Source organism: Oculina patagonica, chromosome 8, assembly GCF_052425735.1.
Source record: "Oculina patagonica isolate OP01 chromosome 8, crgOcupat, whole genome shotgun sequence".
Classification (NCBI taxonomy): domain Eukaryota; kingdom Metazoa; phylum Cnidaria; class Anthozoa; order Scleractinia; family Oculinidae; genus Oculina; species Oculina patagonica.
In genome coordinates, this window is record NC_135765.1 from 14,387,888 (window position 1) to 14,408,580 (window position 20,693).

Sequence of the window (20,693 nt, forward strand, 5' to 3'; positions counted from 1 at the left end):
TTCATTTTGACACTAATATGGCTTATCAATTACTGAGGCTTGGCTAATAGTTATATACTTCAAATTTAAGTGAAGATCTTGATCTTGGAGATTTGGTTTATAAGGATGTATTAACTTAAGGACTTAAAGCCAATAAGTGTTTTAAACCTTTAAAACCTCTTAAAATAAATAATAAAAAGAACAGCTGGTTCTGGTAGATAAGCATGCCATGGCATTTCCTTAAGAAAATGAAAGACAGGATATGGTTGAATAAGCTTAAGACTGAAATGGCATTGTTTTGTCAGAAACGTTTCATTTTATATTGGTCAAGTTTGGATCTTGATATTATTGTACAGTTGATGTTAAAAGACATAAAATATTGGAAAATTGATTTTAAAATCGAGTAATAATGGTGCTGTTAAGGGATTTCATATTTACTTGTGGACTTAACCTATAGGGGTTAGAAATAACCAAACCAAAACAAGCGAGTTTCTGTGCCGTTTTCTACAACCCTCCAAGTTAAGACCATTTTAGTCACCATGGCGACCGAAATTTTGGAGCTGGCGACTAAATTGGAACCAAAGTCGCCAGCCTGGCGACTAAAATTAAGAAGAAGGATTGAAAGCTTGAGCTAAATTTAGCGACTAAAATTTTTCACTGGCAACCAAATTTGAGCAGTCGGTGGCCAAATGGCCACTAAGGAAAGGTTGGAGGGTTGTTCTATGAGTATAAACTCGGTAAAAGTTCAAGACCTAAAGCAAATTGGTTTTTGATGGTTAAGAATGTTCTAGTTTCAGCTGTGATCTTGAGACCATTGTGCATACTTTTGCTGTTATTTTTGTGGTAACTCATTTGCAAGTCTGGGTTGGGAAATTTTTGTATTGGGGTGACAATCATAAAATTATTCTTCCAATGAGTAATACTTCATATGATTCTATAATGACATATAAATGGATGTAATTAGCTGTAAATAGTTTTGTACACAAAAAAGCCATTAGTGTTTGCCAAAGTATTTCAAAAATCAAACAAGAACAAAAGCTAGCTGAATTAAATGAAAGCATATCGATAAGCACTAACGATTTTGAATGGTTTTTGAATGGTGACAGTTTGTAGTATGGTCTAGTATGATTCTGTCAGTTTCCCAAACTGTCGATAAAAGAATCGATGGTAATTAATTAATTAATAATTAACAAGTGAGGTTCCAGCTCTTAGACTACTGAACAAAATGTAATTGATTCCAAGTTTCAAAATCAAAATTTGCATCAAAATCCTTTCTGCTCCTCGTACATGTATATGTTATTGGGCATAATTCATCTTGGAAAAATTGAAATTTCAGTCAACAGTTTTTTGCAAGTGGTGTGCCTGAATTTGTTATAAAAAAGAAAGGAGCATTCAGGAATAGAAATTATAGGGATAAACACATTAAGATTAGTATAATAATGTTTGTCTTTATTTAGAATGAGACAGTTAAATGTAGAAAAGTAATAAATGTGGATTATAGTATTAAAAATATAATTATTACGGTATAGTTTAAAAAAATGTTTTCATGTGGTTAGAAAAATATCCTTCGAATTGTGTTGCATTTTTAATTCTTGGTTCATTTGTATTTACAAGCATTTAAATGTATGGTATTGTGCTCCTATAGCTTTTAGGAAAGATTTAAGGAAATTTACATGAAGAAGTTATTTAAGATTACTTTTAAAAATGGCAGTTAAAGGGAAGTTTTGTACAAAAATGGTGAAAGTGGATTTAGGCACCTCGAGAATTCAGTGCAACCCTGCATTTAAATGAACTTTTCTGGTCTTGATGAATGCACGATGAATGCAAAACTGTAAGAATGAGTCTTAAAGAAGAAAATATTTTACTTTCTAGTCACCTTAATTCTGTTAGCTGGGGCAGTGTTTCTTTCTTTCTTTTTTTTTCATAAAATTCCTTTTAAAGTGGTACCGTCTCCTAAACTCACTGTCATCATTTACCTGCTTGTGTTCATATGTAGATACTTTGAGAACAACATTTGGATCAATTTAGGTTTCTGGGAAACTGCTCACCTACCCCTCCCCAAACCTTACATTAACCCTTACTTATCGCTTTGGGCAAAATGTTAGGTTTTGGGAGGGGTAGGTGAGCAGTTTCCCAGAAACCTAAATTGATCCCAACATTTTTAGCTTTATAAATTTAAGAGTACATGTAAGTTATTTGTCTAATGGACACTTTTTTCAGTGTATTTTTAGCGTTACGTTTTGAATAATTTAATGGTAGTTTTGTGTGCTTAGTTTTTCTTTTTTTTTTCAGTTAATAATTTTGTTACCAAGCTTTTACATGTAAAACATGGAAATGTTATTATTATCGAATTTTGGCTACTTCATTTTATAGTAACACTCAATAAAATACCTTTGTATCAGGTACTTCATGTATGCCTAGACGTTATTACTTCTCTGACTGCATTAACGCTTTCGTTCCCAAGAATACCAACGTTCTTATTAGAAAGAAATATGTTTCAAGTAATGCAGACAGCACCACATTAAAGTACTGCTCAATAGCTGCCATTTGAATGGTCACTCACACTTATCCACAGAATCACCCTGTACAGCATAATAAACTCAAACAGCACTGCGTGAAAGCACTGCTCAAGTCACCCCCCCCCCTCCCCTCAGCATTATGCGTGGTTTCTCTGACATTTCGTTGGTACCCATACTCTAACTGTCTTGTCCAAGAACAAGGCTCAGTGACCACCGTCAACCTACAGTAGTCAGCCGGTTCTCAAATATCCAACTTCGTTACCATTAGGCCTTAGACTTTAAAAGTCCTTCCCAATATTCCCGACCCTTTTCAATAACATTTCCAGTCGGCTAAGGGAAGCTCCACTTGTGGCAGGTCTATTTGGAGCCTCCCTCTGAGCTTAATTTTTACCACTTGTATAGTTCTTACTCTTATTCGAACAACTAGTAAGTATTGCGTAAAGTGGGTACAAATATTAAGTGTATAATATGAAGGCACTCGCCCTTTTGACAGGAGCAAACAAACGACACTGTTTATTCTGACTATTACGCAACAAACCATGACAAAAATTTTCACATAACTTTCATTATAAGTTCTTCTGTTAGCATTGCAATATGGAAACTGACAGTAAGGAGATTGTACAAGTGCTGTCATAGAAATGTAAATCACTCACCATAAAGACCTGCTTTAGTTTTCTCGATTCTTCACGGGATATACTGTAATGTGTGGCGTTATGAAAGATATGCGTTTGGAAGTGTGATGGTGCAGTCGCTGCTTGTGGGAACTTCACGGTACATGTTTAATGTTCACTTGTCCTGCAAGGGTCTTACTTCATTCTCGCCAGATGTGGCAACTGATTTATTATGGGAGACGTTGCATTTTAACTCAGTTAAGGGTGGTATTTTCCTGGTATTATCTTGATTTCCTCCTGGTTTACTGGTTGACCTTCTAGGTATCTCGGCCTGCAATAGCAAGACATAGGGAAGCATTTGCGGCATTGTCAGGGACAAACATGGGTTTTCCAAGGTTGTGAATAGCCAAGGAAAAACGTATTTCTTTTCTTTGCAAAGTCAAGGCTAAAGGTTTGGTTTCTTTTGAACAATGCCAGGGAAACGTCAGCAAAAGCATGTTCGTTCGAGGTACACAGAAAGGCAGGGTAATCGCCTTCAATTTCAACAAGGAAAGAAAATTTAGTGTCCTTGTCAATGAAGAAGCGATGCATATGAACAGTCACTCCTGAACATTCTTGTTATTCAGGAGTGTCCCAACTGGTGGGACATATACATTCCAATCCAATCCATTCTTTATTAACGTGGTCAGCACGTTTAGCAATAAAGCTAGTTTACAGGTGCGCCACGATATAAAAAATTCAAAATAGAAAAAATAGAAAACTTATTAAGAAGTGTACATATGACCTTTCCTGGTTGTTTGCAGGATCTCAATCGTCTCATGACAAACTACCTGCTTGTTTACGGGCCTGCATTTTATTGCCTCTTTACCTCCTGTCCAAAACGTTACAAGAAATGAAACCTCCCTTGTTCAAAACTAATACATGTATCATATTATCCGCCATTAATCTTCTTCAGGCAGCAGAGGTTCTCGCCATAGCACAGACAGTGGCACGACGTCAGATTCAGGAGAAGCAAGAGACACTGTGTTTGAGGACCTATCTTCTCCCTTCCGCAGCGATCTGGAGGCTTCACCGCCTGTGTCACCAACCACCCCTCCCCCGTTCCAAAAGGGTGCCTATATCTCTAAGGTAAGGCTCATTTTAAAGGCAGGCTGCTGTTTCTGATTTCAACTAATTTAATGCGACCTCTAACCCGGCACGTAACTGAAGTTATGTGAATTATCGCCGTATATAACTACAAATAGGTTAGTGGAAAATGAGATGATCTTATAATTTTGATATGATACAAATTAATAGTGCCATGGCACGTTATGGTACTAGCAATAATTCTACCACTTTCCTGAAATCTTGTCCTCGAAACCTTCAATGTATTCTAGTGGCTTATATTGGGTTCAATACAAGAGTAGGACTTTTGTTGTGCTGATATGGCTGTATTGTTAATAGTGGACTTAACTGTTAAAATCGCTAAACCACTGCAAATCAATGCTGCGTGTATAATCATTTTCCTATAGGGAGGTTTTCAATTGAGTGTCGTAAAACCAAAACCAAAGTTATCACCCTGGCCAATCACAAAGGACACAGTCAATCCAGTGACCAATCGAAACTTGGAGCAAAAACACATGTAGCCCGCAGAAAGCGCGGGGAAACGAGTGCGAATAAATCACGGTTGGTTTTGGTTTTAGTTCTGATTGGATGAGAAAGGGGTGGGAGTTTTTTTAACCAATCAAATGGCGAAGTAGTGCATTGAAACAATTTACGAAGAGCTCTCCCCCTAGAAAAGTCGTATCTTTATAAATTGTGATTTACGTCTCATGAATGGAAACATTCAGGTGCAGAGTAGTGAACTGATGAGTTCGTTGTATTGTTGTATTTATGTTCATTTGGAATTACAACTGGAACCTTTTTTTCAGGAGTTATACGGTGCTGCCTACAATGTTGCTAGAGAGCTCTTAAACACGGAAAGAACGTATGTATTACTGTAACTTTTTGACACCTGTGCTACATTGCCAATCATTTGTTTGTGAAGCGACATCAAACTAATTCCTTTTGTACCAATTTTTTCACCAAAAGGTTCGTCAAAGATCTGGAAGTCATAACTATTGTAAGTAGCCAGTTAGAAATAGTTATTTTGTTTTTTTTTTCCTTTTAAAAGTACATAATTCGTAGTAGGCCTTACACTTGAACTAGAGATGAATCCGGTTTCCATTTATTAGCTTCATATACACGTAAAAGAACATGCATGTTTTTAAACCCCCAGCAACAAGCCTGCTCTGCTGCTTGGGGTCGCAAAACCTTCCTAGCTTTCCTCTAAAATTAAGAGCAACCTCTTGAAAAAGCAAAAATCTAGAGCGCAAAATTTACTAAGGCTGTCAATTTTGAGACCGCGCAGGTTTAACAGAGACATGTTACGGCGGTGTGGATGTTAAAGAGATCGAAAGGATTTGTACGAGTTCAAACCCTTCTCTTAATAAATTTATAGTTGCATGACCTAAGCTACTTGTAAGGGGTGTGCTGTTACTTCTGTTGAGTGAGTCATTGACGTATCTAATCAATTGATTTGCTGTTTTTTTGTTGCACCAGGCTTTCCGAGACGTTGTTAGTGAAGATGGCGTTCTTCCCGAGCCAACAAGAAAGCTTCTGTTTTCCACTTTTGATCCTATTTATGACTTCCACTGCTCATTCCTGGCTGAGTTAGAGCAGAGAATGAATCTATGGTAAGATATTACAGATTGTAACACTGTTATCACTTTAGTGTTAAAAGCTTAGCCTTAGTGCGGTTTCCATTTGAGTGCTTGCTTTGCTAAAGTTGCAATTTTCGCTTGCTTTGGTTTTGCTTTATTACGCTTAGTGATTGGTTAAAAAAATCGCGCCACTCTCTCAACCAATCAAAGAAACACCAAAACCAAAACCAAAACCACTCGCTCACACGCGTTTTCCCGCGCTTTGTACCGGATACATTTATTTTTTTTCGGGGTTTTGATTCGTTCACTGGATTGTCTGTGTCCATTGTGATTGGCCAGTGATTACTTTGGTTTTGGCTTTACAACATTTAATTGAGAAACAATTGAGAACAAAAAAAGAAAAATGTATACTTCCTGGTCAAATGACAGTGTATTGTAATGTACTTGGTTATTGATTTGTTCGCCCAATATTGAAAAATCGCACAAGTTGTTTATGTTCTTCTTTTCTTCTTCTGATATTGTAGGGATGCAAGTGGAGCACCCAGGACTGAGGAGAGTCCAAGAATGGGAGACCTTATGCTACGTAACATGAAGCAGATAAAGGTATTGTTACACAATGCGAGGCTTTGTGCAACCTGTGACACGATCTTGAAGAAAAATGGGGCTTGATTCTTACCTTTTTTTGCAATTTGGAGCATCATCGCCCAGCTCCACAATGTATTAAACGTCTTTCATAAAACTTGTCTTGCGACGGAGAAAAGTATCCTGCACTGATAGCGACTATTGTGAAATCAGGTTTTTATTGTGACCAAGGAGGACTACGTTCGTTCGTTCGTTCGTTCGTTCGTTCGTTCGTTCGGTCGGTCGGTCGGTCGGTCGGTCGGTCGGTCGGTCGGTCGTTTTCTCGTGCATGCGTGCGTTCCTGCGTGCGTGTGTTTTTTGGATTTTGTTCGTTCGTTCGTTCGGTCGGTCGGTCGTTTTCTCGTGCATGCGTGCGTTCATGCGTGCGTGTGTTTTTTGGATTTTGTTTGTTTGTTTGGTTATTTCCTATTACCTCAATGATCGCTTTGTTTTGTGGTTTTTTAATTAGCGGTACCTGCATCACCTCAAGAGACATGATCAAGTAATGCTTGAATTGGAAGATGCGACAACGACCTACAAGGATTTTGAGGTCGCTTACAAAGAATTTGAGGTACAGTACTACACTGTACATGCTTCAATTTATTTCATGGTAGTTTTATAATGTATGCATTTTCCTTGCTTTATTTGTTTAAAAGTTTTATGTCATCATGACTACTATTTTTCTATTTTATTTTTAGACTCAAAAAGTCTGTTATCTGCCGTTCAATGCCTTCATCTTAAAGCCCTCACAGAGAATAGTTCATTACAAATACCTGCTAGAAAGTGAGTAGATGGTAATGTTCAGTGCTAGGCTTCAATATACAATAAGCAGTGTACCGTAGAATTCCGGTTATAAGCCCTGGGCTTATACAACTTCGTAAGGGGTTTTGGGTGGGCTTATAAGCAGAGGGGCTTATATCCGGGAGGGCTTATAAGCGGAATGAAAAAAACGTCTCGAAAAGAGCCACGGGAGTGTTGATCGAAATACGTTTCTAAGTTGAAAACGTATAAAAAAGCAACATTTAGCCTTGTTCAGTACTGTCATCCGGCAGAGGGGGGCTTATAATCGGATGTATTTTTTTGTTTCCAGGTAGATGGGCCTATAACCGGGAGGGCTTATAAGCGGGGGGGGCTTATAACCGGAATTCTACGGTATTCTTTCTTACCAGAGATAGGTCTGCATCTTTAAAGAAAGTGTGATCTTTCCAACTTTACAAGTGGTATGGGCATGAATAGAGAAGGGATTTAAGATATTGTAATATTTCAGATATTTCAGTTGAATTTGTCTCTCTGAAATGGTGTTGCATCTATTCTTGGGACTGCAAACTGGTTTGGGGTTAGTGAGAATAACTTGACATTTCTTTCTTTTGTGCATGTGATATGCTTACTCACCAGCTAGACTGCAAACTGGTTTGGGGTTACTGAGAATAACTTGACATTTCTTTCCTTTTGTGCGTGTGATATGTTTACTCACCAGCTAAAGTTTGAAAAATGTGTAAACCTTAAATCTACCGCATAGACACATAATTTTTGTAACAATTCAGTTATTTGTTTCAGGACTTCTAAAGTTTTATCCCAGGGAACACATCGACTACCAAGACACTCGAAGTAAGCTAACTCTATTTGTTTAGACTTCATGTTGTGTCCAGTATGTGCAGTCTTGGTTCTAATGTTACTTAGTGCTCTGGTGTCATTTGTTTTGCTGTTACACTTGCTATACAGTTTTAAGGTCGGGACACACTAGACGACAAGTCACTGAAACATGTCGCAGCGACAAGTTGCTGCAACATGTTGCCTCGTGTGACATGGTGCATTTCTGCGACAATCTTTGTCACTGTGATGAGTCGCAGCGAAAGCAGCATTGTCGCAGCATATACACACTTCTGCGACATGTCGGTGCGACAAAATATAAATAAATTGACTAGAATGTCGTGTATTTTTGCCATATTGAATTGGACAACTAGTTCACATTCCCACTATTCCAAATTAAATTCACTATATGTCAAGCGCCTTGTTGCAGCCACTTGCTTTGAAGCAGTACACACTGAGCGACCTGTTACAGATATCTGTCACTGTGACTTGTCGCCCAGACCATGCCGACCTTTAAGAAACCATATTCTGCAGTGTACAAATTGAGTTTCCCAGTCTATAAGTATGTAACAACGTAGGTTGTGTTCCTAAGCTTATTGGCGCTGTTTCACCTTAATTAACAGAGAAAAACAAATAAACAAACCAAACAAACCAAAAAAACAACAACAACAACAACAATATTACGTCATCAACTGTAGGCGACAACATAAAAGGTAAAGCTTTTAATATAATAATACCGCCGCCCAAGTGAGTCTTTATGTAGAAATATAGCATGATAAATTTTGCATTAACTGAAAAACTGCGTGATGCGGTTCTAGTCAAGACCCACATTTCACCCTTGCTCGCCACAGAGTCCCAGTAGCTCAGTGGTAGAGCATCCGTCCTAGAACACAGAGGGTCGTGGGTTCAAATCTCATCTGGAACTCGGAACTTTTTTTTCCGAGTTTTTCAGTTAATGCAAAATTTATCATGCAATATGATAATAGTATCGTTTACTCCCTTAGACAAACAAACTTGAAGTGCAATCTGACAAAATTGTTATGTTCGATCGTCAGCTTTCATGAATTTAAACTACATGTACCACCCATTAGGTTTTCAACTACAGACTTAAACAGGGCTGCATGAAAGTACTGCTCGTTAGCTTTCATTTGAATAGTTCGTCGAACACTAGCGTGAGGGCATTATCCACAGACTCGAGCTTGACACTGATTACATGTGCATCTATTCTTTATTTTGTTAGGTGCTTTGGATGAGGTGAATGAGGCAGTGAAAGGTGTAGAGGACAGCATACGGAAATTAGTAAGATTATTTCGTTCTTCTTCGTGGACGAGACCGTTATCAATGACTTACAATAAGTTTCTTTTAATTAAACAATCTCTTCCTACCTTTGTAACCCTCCCTCCCCCACCCTCCTCAGGATCAATATTGCGTCATGTCGGGATGACTATGTAACAATTACCGTGCGTTGCCTAGCAACTGTTGTGCTGAAAGTGTGGGTTGGTTAATTCTCAGAGACAAATAATGTGACTGATATAGTTACTTTGAATTTGTTGAATTTGTAAAATCTAGTTGGAGTTGAGGTTTGAACTTTTTTTATATGGGCAAAAATGCGTTATGTATCCTATCTTCGAACACGAAAAATAATATTACACAGTTTACTTTTGTAAATTTTATTAACTTGGAGACGTTATAATCTCTGTCTGGGCGTTTTTAGCCTAGTCAGAGTGGTATGGTATATGTTCAGCTAACAAGTCTTAATGTGGAATTGCTTTACAGGAGAATTTTCAAAAGATTATTGAGCTTGAAAGAGATCTACTTGGAGTCGAAAACCTTGTTCAAGCTGGAAGGGTAGGTAACAGTTTACTGGCATTATTAACCGAGATGTATCCACCTGATTATGTATTTGTAAAAGTGTACTGGGTTTCGTCAGCTTAAATGCAAACGTAAAAACATATTTATGTATTCCGAGATTCGATTGTATGCCTTAACGCGAACATGAGGGTCTTGAATTTTACTCGGATTTTGTCACATTTTAGGAATTCATCAGGGAAGGATGTCTTCAGAAGATCGATAGGAAAGGACCACAACCAAGAATGTTTTTCCTGGTAAGACAAGAACACTGTATTTTGTTTTGCACTTTTCTTGCGTAGTTATTCTTTATTCCTTGGTATGTTGTTTAAACGCTGGTAGACGATTTTGTCAAAGCGGGCGTTTATTCGAGTAAAGCCTTAAAGTAATAATTGGAAACGGGGGGGGGGGGGGGGAGGGAGGGTGGGGGGCATTCAGAAGAAGTACTACATGCAAGAAAACTGAGAAGTACGAAAGATTAAAACTGAAAAAATATTGAAACAGTCACAGCGTGATTTCATGTTTGTCAACTTGTTTAGGTTAACTTTCTTTCTTTCTTCAGTGCTCTATACTGCTCTTTGGTACGGAGCTTAGAATTCAACCGATTGAAAAAGCGTCTGTTAGTTCGTTTCTTTCTTGGAGTTTGGTCTTTTTGCAAAGATTATAATTCCCCTTGCATTGCGCCCTTTGACACAGGCAGATACATGCCACGATTTTTGCTGTCGTTGTTGTTATTACTTTTGGTTTGTCAAGTGTATTGTTTTTTGTTACCTTTTCAAACCTCGATTTCTGTTTCTTGTTTCAGTTTTCAGATATTCTTCTTTACACGTGTAAAGGCGTGACTCTAACGAATCAATTCAGAGTGCGTGGCCAGATACCTCTGGATACAGTGAGGGTATGTACTTCAACTTTCTTTTCACTAAGTGCTAAGGGAAGGGAGAGGTAGTAGCGGAGTGGAGGCAATTAACAAATCGATCACATTTTGATATGGTTTTCGCTCTTTGAGACCATAGACCATAGAATTGACGTTATAAAATGTTCAAAGTTCAAGAATTACCACGAGCCACAGGCCAGTAGTTTTACTGCAAGGTCTGAAAAAGTTGCGACATTTTTTTCAAGATTTCTTGCAGTTACCTTTCGTTGGGTTTCAGGTTACGTCATTCATGGTCTATACTCTCATCGACGATTGTTCTCGACCAATGAGCGTCATTTATTCTTACACTATGCACTTTCTTCCCAGCTTGAAAGCAGTGGCCCAGAGATGCATGGCCTGTATTCTTTCGCTATTATCTCGGAGGGCAGAGAACATCTTTTAGCTGCAAGCTCAGAGGAGGAAAAATATAAATGGATGGAGGTTAGAATAAAAAAAACATATTAAACTAGAAATCTCCAAGGTGAAATTTCGTGTAGCTGTGTAGCGCATATAGTTAGTTCATAGAAATGTTAAAATGTAAATGTTAAATGCACCGTTACATTTTCCACTGAAGAAGGGGCAGTAGCCCCGAAACGTCTGGGAAAAACTTTCAATCATCGGCGCATTTAACATTTACATTTAACATTTCTATTTTATAGAATAAAAAAAGACGAGTTGTAGTGTGATGTAAGTGAAAACAAAAGTAAACCAAAGAGACCTTCACCTTTTAGTTTTGAGACAGCAAATCGGAGACTTCAATTTAGTACATAAAACATGAAGAGCTAGTTTGGGTTATAATCCCTGGTTTTGTCGTTTTGCCTTAGACTCTAATTGCCATATTCCCCATTTACTGAGGTGGAAATGTATTTCCAGGAATGAGAAGTAGCAAGTAGCTGTAACATGTCGGCACTAATTTGAATTTGTGGAAGGAGAAGCATTTTTGAAATACAACGAAGAAAGCTTGTGTAGATGGTGCTTGGATATAGTCAGCTGGGTAATATATATCAGCTCTGAACATAACGATTATAAAATAAACCACTTTCTCTGAAACTTGCTGTTTTACTAATTGCGATCTGGGCGTTCTTTTCATACGTGTTGTCACCACCTTGCCCTTTACGAGACTATCAGTTCTTTCAATGTTAATTGTGTTGCTTTTTCGTTTTAAACAGGATCTGAAAAGAGCTGTAAAACAGGCTAAAGATCGGGTAAGTTATGAAAACAGAACAATGAAAACTATCTTTTTGGTGGGCTACTAGTCAGATGACCAAGTGCCGGTTTCGGCAAATTTTCGTGTAACACTCGCTCCCGGGTACTCTGCTCATCACGTCGGCTTGTCGGCGGCAGGCTTACGTCATGTTGCTAAGTAACTGCAACGGAGTTAATTCTATGATCGCGAATTTGAAAGACTTCGTGAAGTTCCTCGTTTTTCCGAGGGTCACTCGCATGGACAAACACGCGAACACGCGTGAAAATCACATCGTGCGAGGAAACGCGACGCGCGAAAGTGAGTTATCACGCGCGTTTCTGGACTGAACCTAAGTATGAGGGACTGCTCGTAGACTTCGATTTTGACCGTTACTACGTATATGGTTGTATCACAACGTGCGTTCAAAATAAGAATGAGATGCTTTAAATGTCAATCAGGGGTGTTGGTATTCAATTCTGTGTTTTTTTTTTTTATTTGCAGGTCTTTTGTGGGGCTTGCTCACAGAAGAGGTCCAAATTGGCATATCGAACATCCAACATGAGGTCAACAAGATTCCTCTGTGAAGAATGCTATAATGTTCTTGAGGAAGGTACCTGACTCGCCATTTTACTATGAAATCTTTATGATGAGCAGTTGACATACAAATGGCCATTTTATAGAAGAAAGTAGCTAAAGTGAAGGGGGTAATAAATAGACGATTTTACTTCATGGCTGAGAAACAGATTATGTACAACCAGTAAACCGCCTGGTCGAATTAACGACGTACAGATCACTTATCAAGACTAAGCGCTTTTAGGCTCAGAACGTTAAACGTTTCATACAACGAGCATCTCTCTCCAGCCTTAAAGTGAAAATAAGTAGAGGAGAATAGGCCATTTCCGATATATTAATGTTCTAACTTGGCTCCGAGGCTTGGAGGAATAAAACAAAAGATATCACGTCGAGGTTGATTGATGAATAAATCAATTCTTTTGTTTTATTCCCCCAAGCCTCGGAGCCAAGTTAGAATTTTAATATATCGGAAATAGCCTATTGTTTGGGCAACTGGAGAGTTTACCATTTGCCGCGGCAACAGGCAGTTTGAAATGACCGTTGAACAAATTTAAAGGAGAAGTTCACTCCAGAATGGCGATTTATTTTCTTTACACCAATAAAAAGTTAACACAGAGATATGTTATTCACCAAAATTTCAGCCTCCAACGTTCGCTATAACCCTACGAAATCTTTCCCAAAACTTGACAACTGTACGCCGCCATCTTGGAGCTGGTAATGTATGCGTGACATCAAAGAGCTCAGCCTGAAGTTTGACGGGGAAATTTTAATAGTCGAAACTCCTTGTTTTTTTGAATTTCTTGGCGCTCTGTTTGAGCAAAATGGAGCTGCACAAGGGACATTTTGTCAAACAAAAGCCACTACGAAGGAACAAGGAGTTTCGAGTATTTAAATTTTCCCGCCAAACTTCAGGCTGAGCTTTTGGACGTCACGCATACATTAACAGCTTCAAGATCGCGGCGTCCAGTTGTCGAGTTCTGGATAAGATTTCGTAGGGTTGTAGCGCACGTTGGGGGCTAAAATTTTGGTGAATAACATATCTTTGTATAAACTTTTTATTGGCGTAAAGAAAATAAATGGCCATTGTGGAGTGAACTTCTCCTTTAAGTGTTTTCCCAAAATAAGCAAACCGACCGAAAGAGACGACGCTTACCATTTGTAACTCGCTTTCCCGTTTATTGCTTTCCAGCATCCAATCCCCAGCGGGGACTAATAATACCCTAGTTACTTCAACCTATATATGATAACCAAAGTTGAGGGATAGTCTGACGAGTCGCTATGCTCTGAAATAGTACGCTTTGTACGAAATCAATATGAAACACCGTTTGGTTTGCTTTTCAGAAAATTTACTCAATGGGGACTCGCCCTACCCCCAGATGGGACCAATCGGCAAAGTCTTGCCCATGCCCACCCCAGTGGATATAGTAGAGAGAACAGAAGGCGACGGGTCAGATGACGAAATCGGTTCCAGTCCAGTCTCCAGCCTGGACAAGAGACACGCTCACACCCACACCATGTCCACGCGGAGAGTTTGTTGGCATAGAAACACGAGTATCAGTATGGCAGAGCACTCGCTTTCTGTTCGAGTAAGTATTGCCTGCTTAACGCGTTGTTTCAAAAGGGGCTGTTGAAGCCACAAATGTAATAATTGACCACAAATGTAATAACGCCCTCAAGTGTAATAAGGCAATCTGGGGAAGCAGTACAATCTCGTCCCCAGAGGCCGCGATCCTTCTGGTCTGCGCCAGGGATCGGGACCTCTGGGCTATTCTAAAAAGCCGCCGAAACAATAACAACACTTTTGATTGGTCGATCTGTAACGCGCCAAAATTTGAACGTGCGTCGGGATGGTTGTCCTGGCCCCTGGGGAGTTGAAAGTCTGTGCTTTATGCAAATCACAGATTGTGCACGCAATCGAAATATGTGCAGTTTTTGGATGTATTTCTGTTTGGAGACGACATCAACAGTCTCAGAGCAATTCTTTTTCACTTAAATAAGCATGTTTAATGTATAACGATGTTTAACAGTAGAGAATGATCCCAAAACAGCATTAATTACAATTACGTGACACGACCTGAATTTGCATAAAACCGCAGACATGTCTAGTCTCCTGTGAATGAATTAACGGTCGAATGACTTTTTAATTATTCAGTGGAACATGGAGCGTGCGCAAAAGAGTCTTGCAATCTCTGGCGCACGCGCACAATCAAACCGGAACCAGGATTTCCTGGTTCCGGTTTGGATTCGTCCAGAGCCATTGAGTTTCCCGACCGCTGGTCAAGGGGAACACAGGCTCTGGGGACGAGATTGGAAGCAGTATTGAATTAAGGTTAACTTTCGGTGTAGTAGTGTAGCAGCCCCCATAAGTTTAAGTTTATAATTATACTGGTCCTCAAGTGTAGCAGTTGCTCTTGTTAAAAATTCTAGAACTCGGGGCAATATTCCTGTTGCTTGTTCTATTGTTCTCTTGAAAAGTAGCGAGCCATTTATGCGAGACCTTACGAGAGGAGCCACCCGACCCTTTAAATCTCATGCTACTGGCTCCATTGTATCTCTTGCAGACAGGATTTTTTATAACTGGATGATTGCATACGGCAAACAGCACCACGAAATATATATTTCTCTTTTTAAGAACGAAGATAAGTGAGTTCAGTATTGGGACAGAAATAACGGTATATGCGTGGAGCTAACTAGCCTAAATGTCTGCTTTCTTTTAGAATCAAATGAGCGGAGAACTGTTAAGAAAATTCAAGACGGGAAATCGATGGCAGAAGTTGTGGGTTGTGTTCACGAACTTCTGTCTCTTCTTCTACAAGACGCACGAGGTAACAGCCTTGTATGGCTTCTCTATAGTCAATTATTAACAGGCGCTAGAACAACAAAATATTTACTTACGAGAAACCTGCCTCAAGGGTATACCTTACACAAGGTCTTCTAAAGCAAATTCACAGTAAATTAAACTTCGTATAGCGCATTATGTCCTGAGGGTACCGTCAAATTCCGAGAATAAGTCCCCCACCTTCAAAATACCTCCTCCGAAAATAAGCCCCCAAATCTCAGACGCAAAATTGCTTCCGATGATAAGCAACTCGCCCCATTTCCTGTCAGCACCGAAAAAAGTAACCCACGACCTCCAATTTAAAATTTAGCCCTCGTGCCTTCCGTTTTATGTCGTTAAGTTTAGAGAGTTTTACAGTGCACGTAATTTTCAGACGCAAGATCTGTTCCAAACATAAGCCCCAAAATGTTTAGAACGTAACAAGGTTTAAGCCTTTGTCCTAATTTGTTTTTGTTTTAGGACGAGTTTCCGCTGGCCAGCTTACCGCTGATCGGTTACTCAGTCGCCAGACCAGTTGAGGTAATTACCATGAGCTGTTTTGTGATTTGCCATTTTCCACTGGAGTGATCAGAATCTGTTTCCTCCCTAAAAATATCGTAACATTGTCATGCAGACCGATATGAGAATACGGAAAATCATCCACTTACAGAGTGTCTTGATGTGCCACCTCGTTCTTGATAATATACTGCATTAATTAGAGATTTAACTTTTCGTGCTTGGGATAGCCTGCGTACAGACGTTTGTGGATTCACGAGGAGTGACAAACTTTAGGGTCTTAAAAGGGCAGTGTCACTGAGAAAATCACATAATAACTATTGATGAGGTTTTTATTGACATATTGAAGAATGAATTTATGCTTTTCTTCTATTTCTTTAAAAGTTATTTTGTTGATCAGTGGGTGTACCCTCAGAGCTCAAACATAGTTGACACAAAACTTAGAAGATATCTCTTGACAATGTCCTTTTAACGAAGAACACGCAACACCAATATCAACCTCTTTTCGGTCTTTCTTATTGATACTAAGTATTTTAAAGCAATTGCAGTAGTATGTTATTATGATACCAAGAGTACTTATTCTGACCTTTTTCAACTTAACAGGCTGACGGTATCGACAAGGATCTTGTGTTCAAACTCCAATACAAGACGCACGTGTACTTCTTCAGAGCCGAAAATGAGTACACCTTCTTCAGGTATAGAGTGTTTTGACTTTACACCCACGGTGCCCCTGAGCAAGTTGGGGCCCCCTGTGTTACCTGAAGGCTTTTCTTTAATGGCCTGACTTCATCTGTCAAATAAGAGTCCAATAATGTTGCTTCCCTGTTGGCCAAGTGATGGCTAAAATCGACTAGCCCTGCAGGAAAATCAACTAGCCCCTGGCTATCGGACAGGGCTTTCTTTAGGAACTTCGGTTTGAAAGAAAAAAGCTGGGTAAAAAAAAGAAAAGATGTGAAACATTATCTTCAAATTGCCTTTAATCTAGAAATATTATTTTATCAAGGTAGAGAAACACCAGATAGGTTAAGAAAGGGGAAAAAGGACCATAACTGGACAACACTGTAGAGTATTATGAATACAAACTGGAAAAAAGGTTTTGCGGCGCTTGCCATTTGAGACACAGCTCGTTTAGAAAGCATCTCCCAGCCTCGTTAATAAGGGAAATGGTCAAAACTTTTGTACTCAGACAGGACCCACCACTCTGCAAAAAGACACATGGTCTCTTCATGGACCCCCCTTTCTACACCTTAAAAGACGGTGTCTTGTTTGTATAGCCCCCACTCTTTCAGGAGTAGAAACTAAGAAAAAGAATCAAACATCCTGTGCCATTTCTCCAGCAATGCAAGCTTCATGCACACCTAATATGAAAGTCTTAACTCACATTTTGAAGCCAATAAATTTTGTCCATTTGGCTAATCAGACAGGTGGTGTCTTGCATAGCCCCCCTACCCCTACACAAGGTGGGTCCTTGTCGAGTACACTTGTTATGACCACTTCCCTAACATATTTTTATATTTTTGTTTTCTCCCTACTGCCAGGTGGATGGAGGTGATTGCCAGTGCAACTCAGGGCTCTTCAAGAGTTCGTATATTTAGCCGCCAGATCAGTGGTGCAACGAATTAATAATTTAAAACAAGTTAGCGCGCTGTCGCGGCACGCGAGGTATTTTATAACTATTCTGTCGTAAGCACGTGGCGTATCTCAAACTGAAACAATCGCGCGGTGAAACATACCTTAAAAAGAATTCAGTAATGTGTTAGATTTCATTCTCAAAATAGTGGACAGTTTGTTGATCCCAGTTCCTCGTTTCAATGTCAAGGACGGTCAAGGACGGTCCTTTTGTTAAAAAAAGAAATTCCTTAAAAAATGATATTATATAAAACGCTGTGTGCAGTGTGATCCCCATAGTCTTTTGAATTTCTTTCAGATCGTTTACCAAAGCTAGTATTAAAGGGGAGCCGGCAAAAAAGCGGCCACCTAGATATTTCGCTTACAGCACACATGGTCGCTCGGCTAGGTTTTGACTCTCTCCTCCAACAATGTGGTTTCAGTACGAGCTTGCATTTTCCTTAGTAAATCAAGAAGGAAGAGTATTAGGGAGAAAAAAGTAAGGCAAACTGATAGTCGCTAACCACAAGTGCAAGGCCATGACTTTGGGCTGTCCACCATTTTGAGAATGAAATTCAATGAATTAACCTTTGCATTATCCAGTATTAAATACGCTCCTTTTGCAACGGTTATTTGGGTCGTCACGGACCGTGCTCCTCGTTGAGGTAGTAAACGTTGCGTGACAGCCCCAAATAAGGCAACCGCACATCGTTCAGCACGGTACTACTACCGTACTGTCTTATTGTAGTATAAGTACAAAAAAAAAAATGTAGTTTCACGTGGACGGAAGCAACGTGTTTATCTCTCGCCTCAAGCGTCATTTGACTTCTCGTTAGAACTGAATTTTAGCCTGTATTGCCTCTCACGGTTTCAAAATTACGCGTAAAGCAAAACGTTGTTTATAAAAGTGAGTTTTACCCTCATGTTTATACTCGTTAAACTCGTTTCCATATGAAAGGTTTTTCAAGCCTCATTTGAAACAGACGCAAAAGGCAACTTGGAAATTGGCCCAGTGATCTAACCACGGTGTCTGAGTTGCCACGTGACGTTACGCGTGTGCGTTTCTTGACATACCAAAACGTCTGAGCTCTTCGGTGTCTATTAATCTAAATAGTTTGGACCCAACCTAAAAAAAAATGCGCGCTTACCTAGGAGCAAAAGTCGGTAAAGCTGACTTGTTCTTTCAGCTTTGCTTTATTTTCATTTGAGACGGGAAACCAGACTGTTGGTCTCTTAGCAAATGTACCGAAAAGAATACTAGTGGCGCTATAACAGTTATTATTCAATTTTAATTTAAAATATTTACCGTTTGGTTTTCAATTCACGCAAGAAAACCAATCAATTGTTAAAATATAGGTTATCGTGTTGGTTTTCAAAGTTTTTACCAGATTTAAATGTTATCGTACGTAAGAGAAGTCGCTAGGTAAATTTAGAGAACATGTATAATATAATCCTATACACTTACTCTTTGGCAAGAGCTTATGGCTCGGAGAGCATACACGGGTTTTTAAAAGTTTTAAGGAAGGGAGTAAAATCGATGTAGTTTAATTTTTTTAGCTCGGTTACAGACCTTTCCGCAGTAAAGCTTGCTATACTGAAAATGCGTGCGAATGGGAGAGCTTGTATGGGGATTACAGGGATTTACGAAATATCTCTAAAATGTTTTTGAATTTGAACTAAATATATCAGCTAAAAATTCCAGGGATGTAGCCTGGTAGCAATAGGGGGCGGTTGTTTCACTCTGTTTTTACGTTAAATAACCCCATTTTCAATATGGCGGATTTTTACAGCGAAAAGGTTTGTTCTCGTGAGTTTTTGTATGAATGGTGTGGCGGCCAGGGTTTGTAAAGTGCTTGGGCGAAATTGCCAGGACACTACAGTACAACCTCGATATGGTGAACACGCGGATGTTATAAAAACGCAACCGTGGTTTTGAGAAAAGCCCGGGAAAACTTCCACAGAGATGAAACTATCAAAATCACTAGAGTAGTAAAACCACCGTTACGAATCTGAATATTGACGGCGGCACAATTGTTTTCACGTGATTAAAAAATTGTCACGTGATCTAAAAATCTTGTCACGTGGTTTGTGGTCGCGAGCGTCTTGTCAGTGATGATGTGATTTTTAACGGTCGCTCCATGGTCATGTAAACATCGTTTTTCCAGAACTTGTATGAAGAACAATGACGCTGTCGAGGCAACTGGGTCGGAAAACTCATGATATGTATTCAACGTTAAAGAAAAGCAGGTTTTATTTAATTTAAAGGGTTCCATGCTGTTTTGCTTGAAAATCACGAATCCTTTTGTTGGATTTCCCGATGAATAAGTGATAGTGTCCACGTGACAATTGTCTTCAATCACGTGATAGAATTGTGCCGCCGGAGGTTCAAATTTTCTAACGGCGGTTTTACCACTCTAGTGATTTTTATAGTAGTAAAGCGAAAAAGTTAAAATAGGGCGTCGGGGTTGTAGTGTCATGAAGCTTAATTAATAGTAATATTGATGCGTCGCAAGGAATAGAGAACTAATCGTAAGTTGGTCGTTAAGCTCATGTTTTGTCCAGTTAACAGAGCCTCAAATGTCTGAACCTTTTGTAGTTGGCAAAGGCATGCCCAGTAAGATAAAGAATCGTTATGAAGTCACGCCGATGTGACAGCCCCATTCTGAGAATTGACGAATAGGTTGCTGAGAAATGCTGTTGCCGCGACTGTTTTTTTTTTAAAATCCCATTCGAGGCGACTGTGTTAGCTAGGATGTTTGTAATGGAGATTTGAATTTTGTACAGAATATCCTTAATGGAGGCTGAATAAATGTTAAATTTATATTGTTTAAAGTTATTATACACAGCGAGAAAGTTCAATGTACGTTCAAATAAAAATTTGGACCCCAAAAAGGTGAAGTCAATGACTTGTCGACATTGAAAGGGGTGTTAGTGACTAAATGCAGCCTAAAATAACGACTGTTACCTGATTTAAAATCCTCGATCTTTGGACACGTAGTCCTGGGCCTTGCAGTAGACCCCTCGGAGTTGGGAGAACGCGCGAAAAGCAGCATGAGAGAACTAGAAGTGAACGTGGGCGAGGAGCGTGTTCTTTTCGTGATCGTTTTGTCATGCGGAGAAAGGAGAGACTTACAGCAAGGCGCCCAAATGGTGACCACTTTTAATTTATTCACATTCTTTCGTGCAGATTTAATCCAATCAGAAGTCAACTGCAAGCTATCCACGGCTTT

The 20,693-nt window shown here is 39.3% G+C and overlaps 1 protein-coding gene across 1 annotated transcript in view; it reads left to right on the top strand.

Moving 5' to 3' along the window:
- LOC144663855 (FERM, ARHGEF and pleckstrin domain-containing protein 2-like) overlaps nt 1-20,355 on the top strand; it is a 38,749-nt gene extending 18,394 nt beyond the window's left edge. Inside the window, 20 exon segments of the mRNA XM_078524927.1 lie at nt 4,065-4,237; nt 5,020-5,075; nt 5,180-5,210; nt 5,690-5,823; nt 6,315-6,393; nt 6,881-6,982; nt 7,110-7,194; nt 7,969-8,019; nt 9,242-9,300; nt 9,778-9,849; nt 10,038-10,106; nt 10,655-10,744; nt 11,090-11,203; nt 11,932-11,967; nt 12,450-12,558; nt 13,863-14,107; nt 15,239-15,346; nt 15,820-15,879; nt 16,459-16,550; nt 17,394-20,355. Of these exon segments, the coding sequence (XP_078381053.1) occupies nt 4,065-4,237; nt 5,020-5,075; nt 5,180-5,210; nt 5,690-5,823; nt 6,315-6,393; nt 6,881-6,982; nt 7,110-7,194; nt 7,969-8,019; nt 9,242-9,300; nt 9,778-9,849; nt 10,038-10,106; nt 10,655-10,744; nt 11,090-11,203; nt 11,932-11,967; nt 12,450-12,558; nt 13,863-14,107; nt 15,239-15,346; nt 15,820-15,879; nt 16,459-16,550; nt 17,394-17,478 (1,850 nt within the window). The 3' untranslated portion in view covers nt 17,479-20,355.
- Nucleotides 20,356-20,693: the final 338 nt, after the last annotated feature.